Source organism: Salvia hispanica, chromosome 2, assembly GCF_029641045.1.
Source record: "Salvia hispanica isolate PSC_SH4W2 chromosome 2, Shi_PSC_v1, whole genome shotgun sequence".
In the NCBI taxonomy this organism is placed as follows: Eukaryota; Viridiplantae; Streptophyta; class Magnoliopsida; order Lamiales; family Lamiaceae; genus Salvia; species Salvia hispanica.
Genome location: NC_142693.1, coordinates 8,084,140 through 8,100,821, shown reverse-complemented (window position 1 = coordinate 8,100,821; position 16,682 = coordinate 8,084,140). Strand labels below are relative to the sequence as shown.

Below are 16,682 nucleotides of genomic sequence, written 5' to 3'. Positions count from 1 at the left end.
ATAGAGTTACCCCACTGTTCGAACAATCTTTGTATTCTATTAATCGAGTCTGAATCGAGCACAAATAATTTTGTGAAGAAGCATTTTAAGTAGGATATCGATAGTCAGAGTTGTAACTACTTGGGTGAGAATTCATTTGGGTTTTGATCAAATCTAGGGTTGACCCTACCAAGGCTCACATCAGTTTACTTGTAACATTTTATAAATTAGCTAACACGTTCCATAAATCCTCATAAAAACATAAAACTTCTAAATACTTTATACTCCATTAGTCTCTATATTGTTCTCTCTTACATTATTCTCTCTTTTCTCTATATTGTTCTCTTTTACATTATTCCCTCTCAGGTATTTATTAGTACTCCCTCCATCCCAACATAAGAGTCTTAATTAGTTAGAGCACATGCTTTAAGAAATGTAAAGAAAAGTGGGTTGAATAAATTAGTGGAATATGAGTTCCACTTGTATATATTACTTTTATAATAAAATATGAGTGAAATAAGTTGATGAAATGTGGGGCCTACTTACCATTTATGGTAAAAGTGAAATAGGACTCTTAAGTTGGGACGACGAAAATAGCAAAACAGGACTCTTAAATTGGGACGGGGGAGTATCGTTTTATTAAACCGAGTGGAAAAAAAGTGTCTCAAATAATGTTAATGAACAATCAAACTGTACAAGCAATTGAGTTCCGATCCAGATGATATGAGAAAAGAACTAAGAAAGCAAAGACGCTAATTTGATCCTGATTACATCGTCTGCATGTTAGAGGAGAACCAAAAACCATCAAGATAACGTTCTCTAGTCCATATGTGTCATTGTGAAGAGAGGCCATTCAAGGAGTTTGATTTGATCATGTTAAATCACACATGGATATTGGTTAATATGTCAAAAAGATTGTAATCCATTAAAAGATGGAAATGAGGCCATCTACCTTTACTTATAAATTGCTTATTATGCTTGACAAATTTGATCTCATCACAGCAGCATATTCAAGTATTTCAAGTCATTACATACATAACTACATCATTCATCTAAGTACAAGTGGAGCAACAACAATCGATCAAATGTGGGGGCTATGATAAAATTGTTAACTAGGATTTGGTTAGGGTGCCCCGGGCCATGGTAATAGTGCAATACCAAGGCGACCTTCGAGAGCCCCAACAGCAAGCTGTCGTTACAGACTATCCCCTCAAAAAATATTTTTTAATTAATATAATTAAATTAGTATTTTAAATACAATAAGAGAACACTTATTAACTCTAATATCTACCATAATTCTTACTTAAAATATAAATAGTGCAAGTAGTTTGGGATGAACAAAAAAAAAAGTGCAAACAGATGGGACGGATGCAGTAATAATTTTGTTGTTAATAAAAGTGTCAAATATTTCATTTCATAAAGAAGTAGTAGTATATATTTTAATTTGAATTTTAGCTATATTATTAAAATAAATATTTATTCTTATTCCCAAATTTTCTAAATTCATTAGTAATTTCTTCTCGATTTAAATCTGTCTTGTAAGTTCTTTTTACACAAATTGTTGTTTGTATTACAATTATTTTTATTTGAAAATAATTTACTTCAAAATTTGTAAAGTTTTTGTTTGTAATGACAGTGATATATGCTATTCAACCGACAATATTGTCCAATGTCCATGATTTTTTTATCAAAAATTTATGATACTACACAGTGATCAAACTCTCAATTTCTTGATAAGCTGCAACAGTATAACCCCAAATATATCTGTATATGTCAGACATTTTGCATATTCACCACTCTTCGTGTGCACATAGTCACACACCAAAACTCCATTAAAATCGTTTATAGCTAAGATAGATTAAGACATTAATATACATCGCATAAAATACACAACTTCTCATACATAATTTGTGAAAAACGATTTTCGACACTCTTTACAGAAGCTTGCGAACCCACATCTCAAGAGTTCACAGAAGTTACATTTGACATAGCATCTTATTTGTCGAGCTCAATGTTTCACTCATTCAGGCTGCACTGAGGCAGTTCTCCCATGTTCCGTATTTTGAGCTGAAGGTTCCACCGCCACTTTGCTGGGCATATTCAGAAATAACAGCGCGAGCGCAATTATCCCATGTTCTGGCTATCTCCTCAAGTGACATTGGCTGTGCAAGACTTCGCAGAGAAATGCTAAATCTTGATTTGGCCTTTATGGAGAGATCTTCATATTCCTTACTGTGGATGAAGCGAAAAAAGGATTTTAGTGTGCCCATTTTCACAGTGAGAAGGTAACATCACCTAAACAAATGAGGTGGTCCAAGGCAGATGTGGAAAAGCCAAAATCTTACATAAATTTCTCGATGCAGTCATATCTTATTTTTGGTATTTCTCTTCAGTACAATAACTATTTTACATTTCACTATAATCTAATTCTAACCCCGAGGGTTATTAAAAATAAGTTTTTTGCTTCATGAAGAAACATCTCCAATTTTGTAGTAACTTTTATAGCTAAGAGAATTGGAATGAATCTGACCCACAGTAGGTTGTGCGGTCTCAGGCTATTCAATACTAAATCATCTTACGCTACTATGCACCATGATAGTATATATTTATCCTTATAAATTAGGCTGCAAAGAAAATACACATAAGAAAAGAGTGTATATACCTCACAACGTATTAGTGGTATCCTTTTCCTTCAGGAACTCAAATAATAAGAACGAAGCGATAGAACATACGATTGTTATCTGACGAACAGAAAACACACTTGGTTTACATGCATCACTCGGACTTTCAGGACCCTACCTTTATCAATTTAAGTTTCCTTTATTTGTTTCTCCTTAAGATCTAACTCAAATACAAATATAAAATAATTCGGACTTCCAAATCCAGTTACAGGTGCAATGTGGCTTAAGAAAGTGGAAAAATGAACAAAATTGCAGGCATGGAATGTCAGAAACCAGCAAAGTTAGGAGGATGGGGAGAGTTAAAGGACTACCATGACAAGTTTAAAAATAGAACTTCTTGAGTATCATCCTTATATACCACTAGTGGAATAATTTGAACATAAACTCATAGTATTATGGTAATAAAGAAACAAGAGAATGGTGGGCAGAAATAGGAATGTTGAATCTGTGTAACTCACCTGACTTCAGCTGGAAACTTGTCCAGAAGTATAGGAGAGCAATTTGGATAATTGTTTGGAACCAGCAGTCTTAGAGGTTGAATTGGAGACTGCACTTTGGTAAAAGTAAAACACACACAATAAGTGTGTAAACTTTGGTGAAAAGGTGATGAGGCTAAAAGTAGTCAAAATCTCACCATTTGGGCAGAAGCATATTGTGACTTCAAATTCGGGCTAAGAGCCACAGCGCTGAAAGAGCACTTCACAATAGTTCCTTCTCCACCCTCAGAAGCAGCAGCAACTGCTGTTGGATCAACATCATCTTCACTGATATAGACGACAGTGTCTATAAGTTTTTGATTTATGTCTCGCAACTCTTCTTCAAGTGCATGGTTAGCCTGCAATATTGAAAAATCAACTTGAAAGTTAATAACACAAAGGCAACCTGTTAAGTAATCAGGTATAAGTCACAAACAGAGTAGGTTTGATTAAACAATAATTTAAAGGAATATTATAAGCCTAGTGAACTTCTATTTCTAAATGAACCATGTTATAAGCGTAGTGAACAATCTATTTCTAAAGAAACCAATGAACTTTCCTTTTTTTCTTTATTTCTAATCCTTCTAAATTCCCAAGAAACTCAGAGATATAACTTTTTTATTTTCTGGGGTGGTGATACATATCCCACATCAGTTCCACATGAAAGTGTGGCATATAAGTGGGAGCCAACCCTAAATTTGACCATGGTTTTGGGATATATTAGGTCTCCCTAGCTTATGTGCTTATCACATTAGATCCGGACGTCCTACGGAAAGGGGCTACCAAAAGGTGTGACCAAAGGGGTCCCCACAAAGATGTGGGGCTAAGGACCATCAAATGGATTGATGCTAAAAGGGGTTCCACCCGGTGTGTGCCATCCATGGACGTCCAGTTCGAAAGGGAAATGGATTGATACGAATCATACATCAGTTCCACATGAAAGAGGGGAATGATATATAAGTGGGAGTCAACCCTTTACCTTTGCCCATGATTTTGGGTTAAGTTAAGGCTCTCTAGCTTATATACTTATCAAGGTGGCAGAAGAGGGACGGGTTAGATACCAGTGCTGATTTAATACACTACTTAATCATATTTTTGGCACCATTCAATCATATTGATGCTAAAACATTGACATCATATTTGTTTTCCATGTACTGAGCTGCTGAGCCTACTGGCCAAATAATCCCTGAGCTCATCAACATAGTAGCTCACTAGCTTGTGATAATTTTTTACATGGGTCACAATAAATAAGTAAAACTAATGCGCAATCGTATGCCAGTAACTTCAGTGAAGGAGCTGAGAAGATAGTTAAGCATGTGACATACCTCAAGTTTAGGGCTTTTGGCTTTCGATGCTCCAGTGGATTCTCCATCAGATTCATTACCATTTAAATGCCTGATGCTATCATTAACACTCCCACTAGATGAAACAACATTACATGGCATTGCACTAGTATAACGTCTCATTTTCTTCGTACCACTAGGTCCATCTTGAGTGAAGAAATTTCTGGCCTGCAAGCGGCATTTAGTCATAGCAACCAAATCTTCACCAACAGCAGCACGTGATCCATTACCCGGAGCAGATCCCGCAATTCTGTCGACCATACTGACTACAGAGCTAATGTCACTAACAGAGGCACTTAAAGCTTTCGGAGAGATGGACTTCACCTGTCAATAAAAAGGCAAAGGAAGTATAACTAGATAAGATGCAATAATGAGGTTTTAAAACCCTTAAAGATTGTGAGGTTTTGAATTGGTTTGCCATATACCAGGACACAAGGTCCTACATACCACTTTTATTAAGCGTTCAACTGGCTGTTCAACTACATTAGAGTTTCCAGAAACAATGGTTGGAACAACACCATGAGTAACATCAGGACTGTGGAATTCTGCAAGTAAAGGCGAAGCTGATATCCCAGGAGTTCCGATAGCAAGGGACTGGTTTGGCATTGACACTGTAGTGGTTGGATGATGCATGCCATTCACAGCATTTGAGATTGATGATACACCAGAATTCATTTTCTCTGAGTCCCCTGGCATTGGTGATGGAGCCATGGAAGTTGAAGGAGATGGGGCAACAAATGGTGAGTTTGCAGATTGCAAGGGAGTTGTAGCCTTGTTATGTGAAGTCAGAATATTTTGCTGGTCAATTTGTGGAGAAGAATGATGACCAATCTGTGGGGATGCTGCCTGAAGAGCATTCTGTGACGACATGGAGAATGGCGTTCCAGACTTCATTTGTTGGTGATGAAATGAAGTTCGTTGGCCAGACGAGTTATGCTGTTGAAGAACTCCAGATTTAGCACCCATCTGGTGTCTCATCTTTATGTCATTTGTGTCATTCATTTGATTGAGTTGCATCATTTGCTGTCCAGGCAGCTGTCCCGATTGCTGCTGAGAAGTTTGTTGCTGCTGCTGCTGCTGCTGCTGCTGGATTAATTGTTGTCTCTGCAAATATTGTTGCTGCATCTGCCTTTGCTGGTAATGCTTTAGTTGCTGGGTCGAAAATATTTGCTGCTCCTGTTTTATTTGCTGTGGTTGAAGAATATTTGAATTTGGTTGCAAGGAATTAACATTTGACTGGAGCGATGTCAGCCCATTTTGTGAAGATATAGAGCTAGCCATCTGCTGAGAGCCACCCACCGAATTTTGTTGTATGGGGTTCATAGCTCCTTGCTGCTGCATTTGGTTAAGTGAATTTCCCTGCCCAGGATCAGTATTTGAACTAGGCTGCAGTCCATCCAGCATATTTTGACGAGAATTTGAAACACCGGAGCTGGAGGATAAGGTATTATGCTGCATACTGGTCAAATTATTCTGCTGTGTAGGCATCACAGAACCCTGTATATTCATTGTTTGCATCTGAGAATTCATTTGACCATCATTCGAGTGCATTTGAGACATTTGAGGCTGTTGTTGCTGAGGCTGTTGCAAGGCATGCATGTGAGGCTGCGTGAGCTGCCCTTGGATTGAAGGAACATGCTTTCTAGGCCTATTTGAGTTGAGAATATTCACAATCTGCTTTTCAACTCCCACAATCTTCTCTTTGTGACTGGGCTGGATGTCATTCTTATTTGTCCGCAGAAACATAATTAGCCGCTCCAACATAAGCTTAAGAAATCTTAGTTTTTCAAGTTGCTCGTTCTTGGGCTGCTGAGGATGAGAATCATGCTGCAACAGAATTAAGACATATTCATTGGAGCGAATCAAACATCAAGAAAAGAAGTATTTGGGCAAGGATAATGAGAGTGGTGTAATTTTGAAAACTAGACTGCCTTGCTTTTCACCATTCAGCTAAGTCCTTTCTAAGGTAACTACCTGTTGCAGCTTGGCAGCCATTCGCTGGAACATCTCATTCAGTTCAGGGTAATACATCTCATGCATGGATTTAATCTGCAACAAAGAACAGCTCATAATGTAAACCAATATTTTAATACACAAAAATCATGTAGACCCATAAGGTAAAGCACAACAGTTTATATAAGGAAATTAGTAGAGCTAAAAATTCTTCTCGATTGAAAAAGGAAAGATGCATCGAACAATACCTTTTGATAAATTTCCTCTTGCCAATCCCCTCCAGTTGCATTCCCAGTCTGTGAGGAGGAATCTAAAGATGCTACAGTTATTGTGGGTTAGCTAGGTGAAAAGTACACCAACTCTTACAAATAGATAGAAGTAATAGCACATGCAATGGAATTTATGATGACAAGAGAAAGGACAATCTTATTATCTCAACAACAATATATAGCTCGCATTCAATGTTTGCCTTGCAGCATACACTGAATCCATATCAATTCCTAGGAATGAATGTATGCCTATAATGCAAAATTAATTTATTGCAGCAGCGGTGAGGAAGAGCTGCAAACGGTTTGATCATCTTTTCAAGCGAACAGCTATATTTTAAGCATATATACAATCTAAGGCTATCACCCTTGTTTCTTAAAGATAATATTGTGTTTCTTGCATATATGTTACACAATAGATATCTTTTAAAGATTGATTATCCATCAATCGAGCAACAGGTTGTTGAGAGATGGCCAGACATTCTGTCTAATAGTCAAGATGCTTCTAGAGACTTAACAAATGCTCACAAACAGGGGCGAAGCCAGAAAATTGTACGAGAGGGGGCAAAAATATAAATATATACAAATAAATAAATAAACATAAAACGATAAAGATAATAAAATTATACTTCATCCGTCCCAATTAAGTTGAGTCACTTCTTTTCTGCACTATTTTGAAAATAAATCGCAATGAAAAATCTTATTAAATCGCAACAGCCATTTCCACAATTCATTTTTCTTTTGTTTCCTTCTCATTTTTCTCTACAAGTTCGAAAGCAGAGAAAGACTAACTTTTGGTTTTTCAATACTCAAATAACTTTTGGTTTTCTCTCTAAAAAACAACCAAGTATTATTAAATATTAATTAATGTACATGTTTGACTCTTCATTTTTTTTCAAATGGGGCAACAAAGGTTTTTCTAATAAAATATTACAGGGGCAAAGTTATTAATAATACACATAATATAATAATATATTGTATATATCTATGTATAAATGAAAAGTAGAGGTGGGGCAATTGCCCCTTGTGTATATAGAGTAGATCCGCCCCGCTCACAAAGTTTAGATGAGTAGTATAAGGTAAGAGTAGTCCATAACTCAATTACTTAACAATGCTAAAATGAGAGAAGACTTTGGAAATGTATAATTAAGAGCAACCACCATAGATATATTTATTTAAAAAATATTTTCAGTAAAATACCATGATAGAATCAACGTATATGTAAACATGGCATCATTGCATACTTAGAATATAGGACCGAAGTGGAAAAGGGGAAAAACTGAAATATCTAAAGAGTGAAAACTTACTCAATGGCACCTCTGGCATAACTCTTGAAGATTGCAACAACTGTTTCTGTTGATCGATTGTGGTTTGCTGTTGAAGCATGGGACCAGATGATTGAATTCTTTGTTGCATGTCTCTCGGTAATGTATTTGACTGTTGTTGCAAACCCATTTGCTGTTGCAGCTGCCCTGGCTGTGATTGGATCTGTGACATCAACTGTTGCTGCATTGGCTGTGACTGGGATGGTTGAGATTGGTTAGGCAACATATTTGTCATATTCTGCTGCATTTGCTGCTGAACTGCAACCTTGGATTGCTGTAGCATATGAACAGGTTGCTGATTTGATTGTAAGCTGGAATTACCATGTTGAATTCCACCCATTTGCTGCTGTTGGTAGCCCGAAATATTTGTCTGACCACCTGTTTGTTGCTGATGCATATTTGGGAGGTTATTCTGCTGACCAGTTGACTGCTGTTGATGCATGTTTGGAAGGTTATTTTGTTGATTGATTGACTGATGCTGCTGCATGTTGGAGATGTTGTTCTGCTGAGCCATGATCCTTTGCTGTTGTTGTTGCTGATGTTGATGCTGTGTGTCGAGCATGTTATTCTGTTGGGCAATCATCTGATTTTGTTGTATGTTTGCAGTACTTGGCTGCTGCGCACTAAGCTGCTGCTGACTAGACATCATTGGGTGCTGAGACATAGAACTTTGCTGCTGATGCATGACGGCAGGTTGTTGTTGCTGCTGTTGCCTGGGGATTGGTTGTGGTTGCTGTTGAAGCATAGATTGAGTTGATTGCTGAAGAGTTGTCTGTTGATTTTGAAGTGTTGACGAAGCTGATGCTTGCCTCAAAGAAGATTGCATAACTGCCGGCTGAGAGGACATGAGCTGATTCGGCTGCAATTGGTTTTGGTTCTGCTGTTGCTGCTGCTGCTGTAGCTGCATCATGGATTGTTGCACACCTCCCTGCCCATATTTTTGCTTCAAAAATTGTTGTTGTAGCTGCTGATTGTAAAGATACTGCTGTGAATTCTGAGACTGCTGCTGAGCATCCTGAGAAACAACCTGTTGCTGCCTGCCTGGAATTTGTCTCTGAGAGTTTGCATACATATTAGCAGGCACACCTTGCCCCATTGAATTCCCTACCGCATTCGAAGTTACATTAGACATGTTTTGCATGTTAGGATTCTGGACAGAAACATTAGACATGTTTTGCATGTTAGGATTCTGGACAGAAACATTAGACATGTTTTGCATGTTAGGATTCTGGACAGAAACATTGGGCATGGCACCCTGGGACATGCCACCAACAGGGGGCATTGAGGGAGTCAAACCAGCAGAATTCGACACTCCAGTTGATGGGATGTTATTCTGGATATTTTGGGATAACATCTGTTGTCGAGATTGATTGGAGACCATTGGGATTGGTAATTGCTGAACCTGATTTTGCATTTGGGACTGCATGCTTTGCGAAGCTGCCAAAGATGCACACAAAGAGAACAAGTATATTAACTATTAAGAGCTAGGAATCATGTCAAGTCAAATGAATACAAAGTCTATTTATGGGAAAAAAATCATCAATCTCCACGAAAGAAGCTATAGCAACTAGATCGAGTAAGTACAGAGAGCTATATTACATGTAAATTCAGATTATAGGCATCTACAAGAAGAAAATGTACCAGGACAGCTGAAAACGGCCATCTACTAAAACAGGAATGAACCTAAAGACTACACTGGGATGTAGTTCATGATGGACAGTACTCAACTATCAAACAATATAGCCTGGTTAACTGCTTTAGTTATAATTAAGATATACAGTACTTAGTACTTAAGCAATCTACACAATGCTAAATGCACCAGTAATAAACCAAAATGAATAACTTCGACTTTTCCCACTAAATCTATGTCATAAGTTTGTTCATCATGCCTCTCTGCATGTGGACTTTATTTCAAATATATTCCTACTAGTCTGTTAACTAAATCTACACACTATTCCTACTCGTCTGTTAAGGTATAAGAAATTTTAAGCACTGATGACTGAAAAGAGTTATTTGGGTCAAGCCCAATATAGAAAGAATGTAGGTGAGATGCCAAGCGAGTGTTTAAGGCCTTTTAATACAATTACAACTTAAACGTCGTTCTCTATTCCACTATTGGTACTAATTCGACATTCAAAGACACTAATATTTGAAGAGACTAAGAGAGATAGAAAATTAGGAACTAATGCATTCCTAATTTGAGCAAATTACATGTTTAACTCTAATATAGTCATAAGCTGGGTGAGTTTCAATCCACACAGTTACTGGCTTCCTACACAATATACATTAGAGGGATAGCATAAAGCAGTCATCAAAAGGTAAATCCATTGGTGGTACGATTAGCTCTTCCAGAGAAACGAGATACTTTGAGAAATGTCTGAAATATCTAAACATAACTATATATTTTCTCGATATCATTGAATATGCAACAGATGTTTCATTACCAGGATCTTGGGGATTTTTGCTATTACTTGCAGCATTAGGCTGAAGAGAATTTGCAATAGGATTCTGAGATTTCGTCTCCATTGTCAACATTTTCAGAGATATTTTTCTTAAATAATCTGACTGTAAACAAATGAAATAGGTCAAAGTTACTATAGATTTCAGTACGAGAAGACCAAGCAATCAAGTACATTATTGGCTTTCAAATGGCTAAAGGGAAACCATGTGCCATGTATACCTGGCTAGTTGCCGCAGTATATATTTTTTCCTCAAATCTGACGGCTATTTTCTTGAGTTCCTGCAGTCCCTCTTGTCCAGAGAAAGGAAGATGCCTCTTCAATGTCTCCATTCTAGTAATTGAGCATCACAATGTTAGTCTGAAATTGATGACATGAGCTGGAAATGAAAGCTTTGTGTAGAAAAATATTTTACTGATCTTTGGGTATAAACTTCACAATAATATTGGTTAGCATAAGTCCATGTCAAATGGTATTTACTCAACTTTCAGATGTTCCCAAGGATAGCCTCAATGCATTACAACCAGATATGGGATGTTTTCTCTAGACTGATCTCATCAATCGATTCTCCAAATATATAGCAAAAGCGCCTCAGGCTTGTTAATATTTATTTATTTTATTTAGAAAAAACACACTCTACATAATTGCAATGCCGCACAAGAATTTTAAATACGACATCTACTTCCTCATCTCATCTGCACTTGAACATTGCATACCCCGTTAACATAGATCCCACTTCAACTTGCATTTAATATACGCACAATCACCATTAGATCCTCCCAAGAATGAAAGAAAAACTTTAAAACTACCTAACCTATTTGACAAGTGGTCATCAGACTATGCCAAATCATCTACACGCCCTCTCTCCCGTCCCTCCCAATTTGGACGTTCGGCTGGGAAAATTGCAAGAGAGCACACAACAGGGACCAGATGAATAAATCCACCACACCAGACATTCTAGCTTCAGTGGCCCACTAACTCACATTCAATACTCAATATTATCACCATATTAGATTACATAATCCCATGATATTGACATCAACTATATTTAGCAAAATTTGTTATAGTAGTATATTTTACGGTGTGGAAACCATGGCTTCACAAAGCTGAGAAAAAATTAACTTTTGAACTTATTTACTACTCCAATAAAGATACCTAATCTGATCTGTCCTTCGAAAGAACATAATGAGAAGGAAATCCTAATGATAAACAGATACATACAGTTGGTGGAAGGCGTGATGAGTAACATTTATGTTACTTGACAGTGTTATGGGCACTGAAAGTGCAATACAAATACTAATCATGCTCGTCTTTTTTTTCCATCTTGATAAGTGTCAAAATGAAATACTAAGGCCCTTCTTGGTACGATGGAATGGAATGAATGTCGGAATGGAATGAAGATAGGAACGAAATGACAATTTTTTTGCATTTTCATTCCATCGTACCTAGCAAATGAATAGAATGGAAGTACGAATCACATTCCATTCCATCATACCAAATGATATAGATTTACTGCTGACCTACCGATGATCGGATTCAAACTAAAGCAACAGCTAAGAGAGTAAGTAAAACGACGGAGACTTGGAGCTATCTTTCGTCAAGAAGCCTAATCAAAGGTTCCATCAACTAATAAACTAGGAGTAGCATACAAGCTCCTTATTAAGTTCAGAAACATGTTCACACTCTTCCCTACCGCCCAAGGAGGAATAAAACTCGGAAGCGGGTATAGAATCTAGATAAACCAACAAAATTGGCAAGCTCGAGAAAGCCCGGTCAACACCAACATAATAATTCAAAGGAAATATGGAAAAAATTTACATCTTGTTTACAATCCTCTGTCTGGAGTCCTGCTGCAGCTGAGTCCTCCAATCGCCGCCTTCCATACCGCCGGAGGGCACTGCTTCGCCGCCGATTACCTGACCGGGCATCTGAACTTGCCCTTGCGCTGTCCGCCAATTGTTGCCGTCCATTCACAGCCGCCTAAAACAGCTACTGCAAATTCTGCGAGTGATTCAAACACCGCCAAGAGAAGACGATTGAAAGTAGGTATTGTATGAAATTGCAATTTTGACTGCAATTTTGACTGCAATTGTTTTTAGAGAGAGACCGGCGATGGAATTGGAAGAAATTCAGTTGTGGCGAAATACAATAATTGTAGATCAAGTAATTAATCAATGTACAAACCAATTATATTTTACAGTAGTATTTAAATTGTCATTATGGACGGTGCTAATTATGTTATTTTATATTGCTTTTCCATATTAAAATAAAAAAAGAATTTCGTAATCGAAAACCATGGAATTTCGTGTTCCTTAGTAGGGAGGGTTTAGTTTAGGATAAGGGATTGATTTTGTCATAATATTTTGATTGCTGGAATTTTTCTATATACAATAATACTTAATTTTAAATAATAAAATGATAAGTTAGCTAAAGTAAATATTTATAATTAAATGATCCATGGGACAAAATTGATATTTAGTCTTAAATATACTAATTTCGTTCACATAATTAGAAGTTATTAATGGTTAGGTAGTTAATAGTTAACTGACGATCAAACCGAATAAGTTGGTTATTGGTTTCGATTTGTTTTCAAATAGTAGTTACGCAAAAGTTCGGTTACAACTGAACAGTCGAAATTCGGTTTACGCAAAAGTTCGGTTATTTCCCCATTCAGTCATATTTTGTATTATAAAATTTAAAAAATATTTTAAATTTATATCCATTTACTCATAGAAAAGTAATATCAAGAAGGAACATGTGCCAAATGGGCTATGCAGGCCTAACCCATGACGGTGAGGCCTGGATAGTTTGATCGCAACTTTTAAATTGTTGTCCCTTCATAGCGACAGAATTTATTGATAAAGTAAAATATTTTTTATTATATTTTAAACTCTTTATATTGGTCATTTTCGTTTTATTAGCATCGGTAATTTAGAACGATTGATATTATAATTACTAGGATCATCTTTGTTAAATTGGTGTAATTAATTTGTTAGTTCTTAATTATCGAATGATTATTTTTGGGTCCTATTAATGATTTTGTATATTTATTGCTACATATAATAATGGGACCATTTTTGGACAATACTATTTAAATCAAATCCATTTAAGATATTCACATTTCCTTTTTAATTTGTTTCATTCAAGATATTCAATTTATATATTTAAAAATAAACTCTTTCTCCTCTTTGCTCATTAAAATATTCAACAATTTTTTTCTTTCTACTTATTCCACCTAACTCCTCCTCCAAAAATTCTATGTTACTCAAGAATATGGACATCTCGAGTTGGACAGAAGGAGTACTCCCTTTATCGCAAGAAAAATGACCATTTCCTTAGTGACCCGTGATTTTATGCAGCTTTATTTTATATATTAAATGGAGAAAGTAAAGTAAGAAAGATGATAAAATAGAGATAAAAGTATTTTCATATTTGTTAATGATCTATCTTGGTTGGGAAAAAAAAAGTGAATTATATAGGGTGGAACAGAGAGAATAGAATAGGAAATTTTACTGAACTCATTAAAACAAGGGAAGTGTCGATAATGGCACCACACAAGTTGGTGCCTTATTCCAATTGATTGTAGCATACATTACAATCCTATAAAAAGAGAGATGATGAATTTCTCCACAGGTTTAAACATGCCATAACTCAAGAGTCACAGACACATAACTAAGAAAGCAAAGTGACAACATAACAAAGGAATGCAGTGGTTCTGTTTCTCCTTCATTCATCCATCGACGGGGAACCAAGCGGGGGCATGTTTAAGAGGGCGCTCGACAAATTCGATATCTCCGGATCATCCGTGAGAAGATATTGGCCTGCTGCTGCAAGAACTAAATGAAGGAGAAGCAATCAACTAAATTAGTGGTAAGCTAAGAAGATAAACAATCTAAACGTGTTACTCTTGATTTCGCATTACATTCAATCCACATTATAACATAAAATTCTTAAATATTTTTCTGGATGCTACCTTATTCAGGAGATATTGATATCAACTAGTTCACATTACAAATCAAGCGGAAACATAGAGAAACATCATGGATATTGAAAATGGAACAAATGCTTCTTTACCTGTATCTTGGGGATTTTTGCTATTAAGAGAATTCTGAGATTTCGTCTCCATCGTCAACATTTTGAGAGAGATTTTTCTTAAATAATCTGACTGTAAACAAATATTGAAATAGGTCCAAGTTAGTATAGATTTTTCAAATAGCTGAAGTGAAACCATGTGGTGGTATATACCTGGCTAGTTGCCGCAGTGTATATTTTCTCCTCAAATCTGACTGCTATTTTGTTGAGTTCCTGCAGTCCCTCTTCTCCAGAGAAAGGAAGATGCCTCTTCAATGTCTCCGTTCTAGTAATTGAGCATCACTGTGTTAGTCTGAAACTGATGAAAAAAAAAAAGTATGTTTTGGACTAAAAAGGCAAACTTGACAATAATTATATTAGCTCATAAGTTCATATCAAATGGTATGTACTCAACTTTCAGATGTTCTCAAGAATGGCATCAATGCATTACAACCACATATCGAATGTTCTCTACACTGATTCAATTCTCCAAATATAAAGTAAAAGCTCCATAGGCTTGTGATTATTTATTTAGGAAAACCACACTCTACATAATTGGAATGTCATACCAGACTTTTAAATAACACATCTACTTGGTCATCACCTGCATTTGAACAATAGATCCCTCATCCCAGGACAACTTGCAATATTTTTTATAGGCACAATCACCATTAGATCCTCTCAGTCCCAAGAGTGAACAAAGTTAGAACACACCACAGGGAGCAAATGACTGTATAATTAATTAATAATGAAGGTCAAGAAGCCTAATAATCAAAGGTTCCATCAACTAATTAAACTAGCATACAAGTTCCTCGCACATAGCTCAATCAACCCCAAAACAATTCAAAGAAAACATGGAAATTTACATCTTGTTTATAATCCTGTGTCTGGAATCCTGCTGCAGCTGAGTCCTCCAATCGCCGCCGATCACCTGACCGGGCATCAGAATATGCCCTTCCGCTGTCTGACGGTTGTTGTTGTCCATCTGCAGCGCCTGAAACAACCACAAATTGTGGAACTAATTCAACCACCGCCACCATCCGCCCTCTCCAAACCAAACAAAACACGATTCAAAGTATGGTAGCATGAAATTTAGATTTTGACCTTAATTTTGACCTTATAGGATATGGCGTTGAGCGAGAGCGATCGGCGATGAAATTCGAACAAGGTGATACGCAAATAATTGTAAATGTATGTACGCTTGTATCTTAACTTGCCCATTAAGTCTTTGGTCACGTCAATGGATATGAGTGGATATCTGGCTCTGGATTTGAATGTGTAATAAGATTCCAATTTCCAACAGATGTTTTCTATTCTCTCAATCACTCATTAAGAATTCTATTTTGCATTTTCATTCATACCTTATTAATTAATAGTCCTATTTCACTTATTTCATTCATATTTTATTATAAAATTAATACTCACTCCATTCATGAAAAATATGAACATTTTAGTTCGACACGGATTTTAATGTTTAATTAATAAAATAAGAAAGAGAGATAAAGGGTAATGAAAGTAGTGTTGGACTAGACTAATAAAAGTTCTTATTTAACTATTTTCAAAATTAAAAAATTCTTACTTTACAGGAACGAACTAATAAAGAAATAGTTCATAATTTTCAAGGACGGATGAAGCATAAATAAGTAGGACTTATATTCCACCAACTTTACACAACCCACTTTTCTTTCTAATACCCGTGTCGAAACTAAATAATACTCTTATTAAGGACAAATGGAGTATACATGCATGTATAGAAGGAAGTTCCTATCTGAAGTATCTTAAATTTAGTGTTTCTCTCATAAACCAATAATATTACTCCTTTAGTCTCGTATAATAGATGTCATTTGGGTGATGACACAAGATTTTAGAAGATGTTTTTTTGTTTAGAGGTGACATAAGATATATTTATATATATTAATGTGAGAAAAAACTTTTTCAAAAAAAATGTGATACTTCATTTTTTATGCGATAAACTGAACAAGAAAGTATGACATCTATTAGACTAAGGGTAGGTTTGATAGCATAAGTTGAAAAATGCACGAGAAGAAACAAAATCAGAAAATAATCTAAATTATGGAGTAAGTGTATTTGTCGGTTATTGTTTGATCCCATTAAAGATGATCCACTTT

General features: G+C 36.1%; 2 protein-coding genes across 5 annotated transcripts; both read right to left on the bottom strand.

The window, feature by feature from the left end:
- Positions 1-1,807: 1,807 nt before the first annotated feature.
- LOC125201269 (mediator of RNA polymerase II transcription subunit 15a-like) lies at positions 1,808-12,659 on the bottom strand. 3 transcript variants are annotated; one of them, XM_048099309.2, is made up of 11 exons: positions 12,301-12,657; positions 10,704-10,815; positions 10,468-10,588; positions 8,006-9,460; positions 6,681-6,751; positions 6,454-6,528; positions 4,927-6,306; positions 4,462-4,803; positions 3,295-3,495; positions 3,119-3,207; positions 1,808-2,211 (listed from the first exon to the last, which is right to left on the bottom strand). In XM_048099309.2, exons 1-11 carry the CDS (start codon positions 12,450-12,452, stop codon positions 2,004-2,006), a joined length of 4,206 nt encoding a protein of 1,401 aa, XP_047955266.2. In that variant the 5' UTR covers positions 12,453-12,657; the 3' UTR covers positions 1,808-2,003. The 3 variants fall into 3 exon arrangements, with proteins under 3 accessions (XP_047955266.2, XP_047955267.2, XP_088922221.1); XM_048099310.2 differs by having other exon boundaries at positions 6,681-6,742; XM_089066095.1 differs by lacking the exon at positions 1,808-2,211 and having other exon boundaries at positions 3,119-3,212; positions 12,301-12,659.
- Positions 12,660-13,974: 1,315 nt separating this feature from the next.
- Positions 13,975-15,821, bottom strand: LOC125201270 (mediator of RNA polymerase II transcription subunit 15a-like). 2 transcript variants are annotated; one of them, XM_048099312.2, is made up of 5 exons: positions 15,670-15,821; positions 15,420-15,547; positions 14,728-14,839; positions 14,557-14,647; positions 13,975-14,318 (listed from the first exon to the last, which is right to left on the bottom strand). In XM_048099312.2, the coding sequence occupies exons 1-5, from the start codon at positions 15,772-15,774 to the stop codon at positions 14,209-14,211; spliced, it is 546 nt and encodes a 181-aa protein (XP_047955269.1). In that variant the 5' UTR covers positions 15,775-15,821; the 3' UTR covers positions 13,975-14,208. The 2 variants fall into 2 exon arrangements, with proteins under 2 accessions (XP_047955269.1, XP_047955268.1); XM_048099311.2 differs by having other exon boundaries at positions 15,658-15,816.
- Positions 15,822-16,682: the final 861 nt, after the last annotated feature.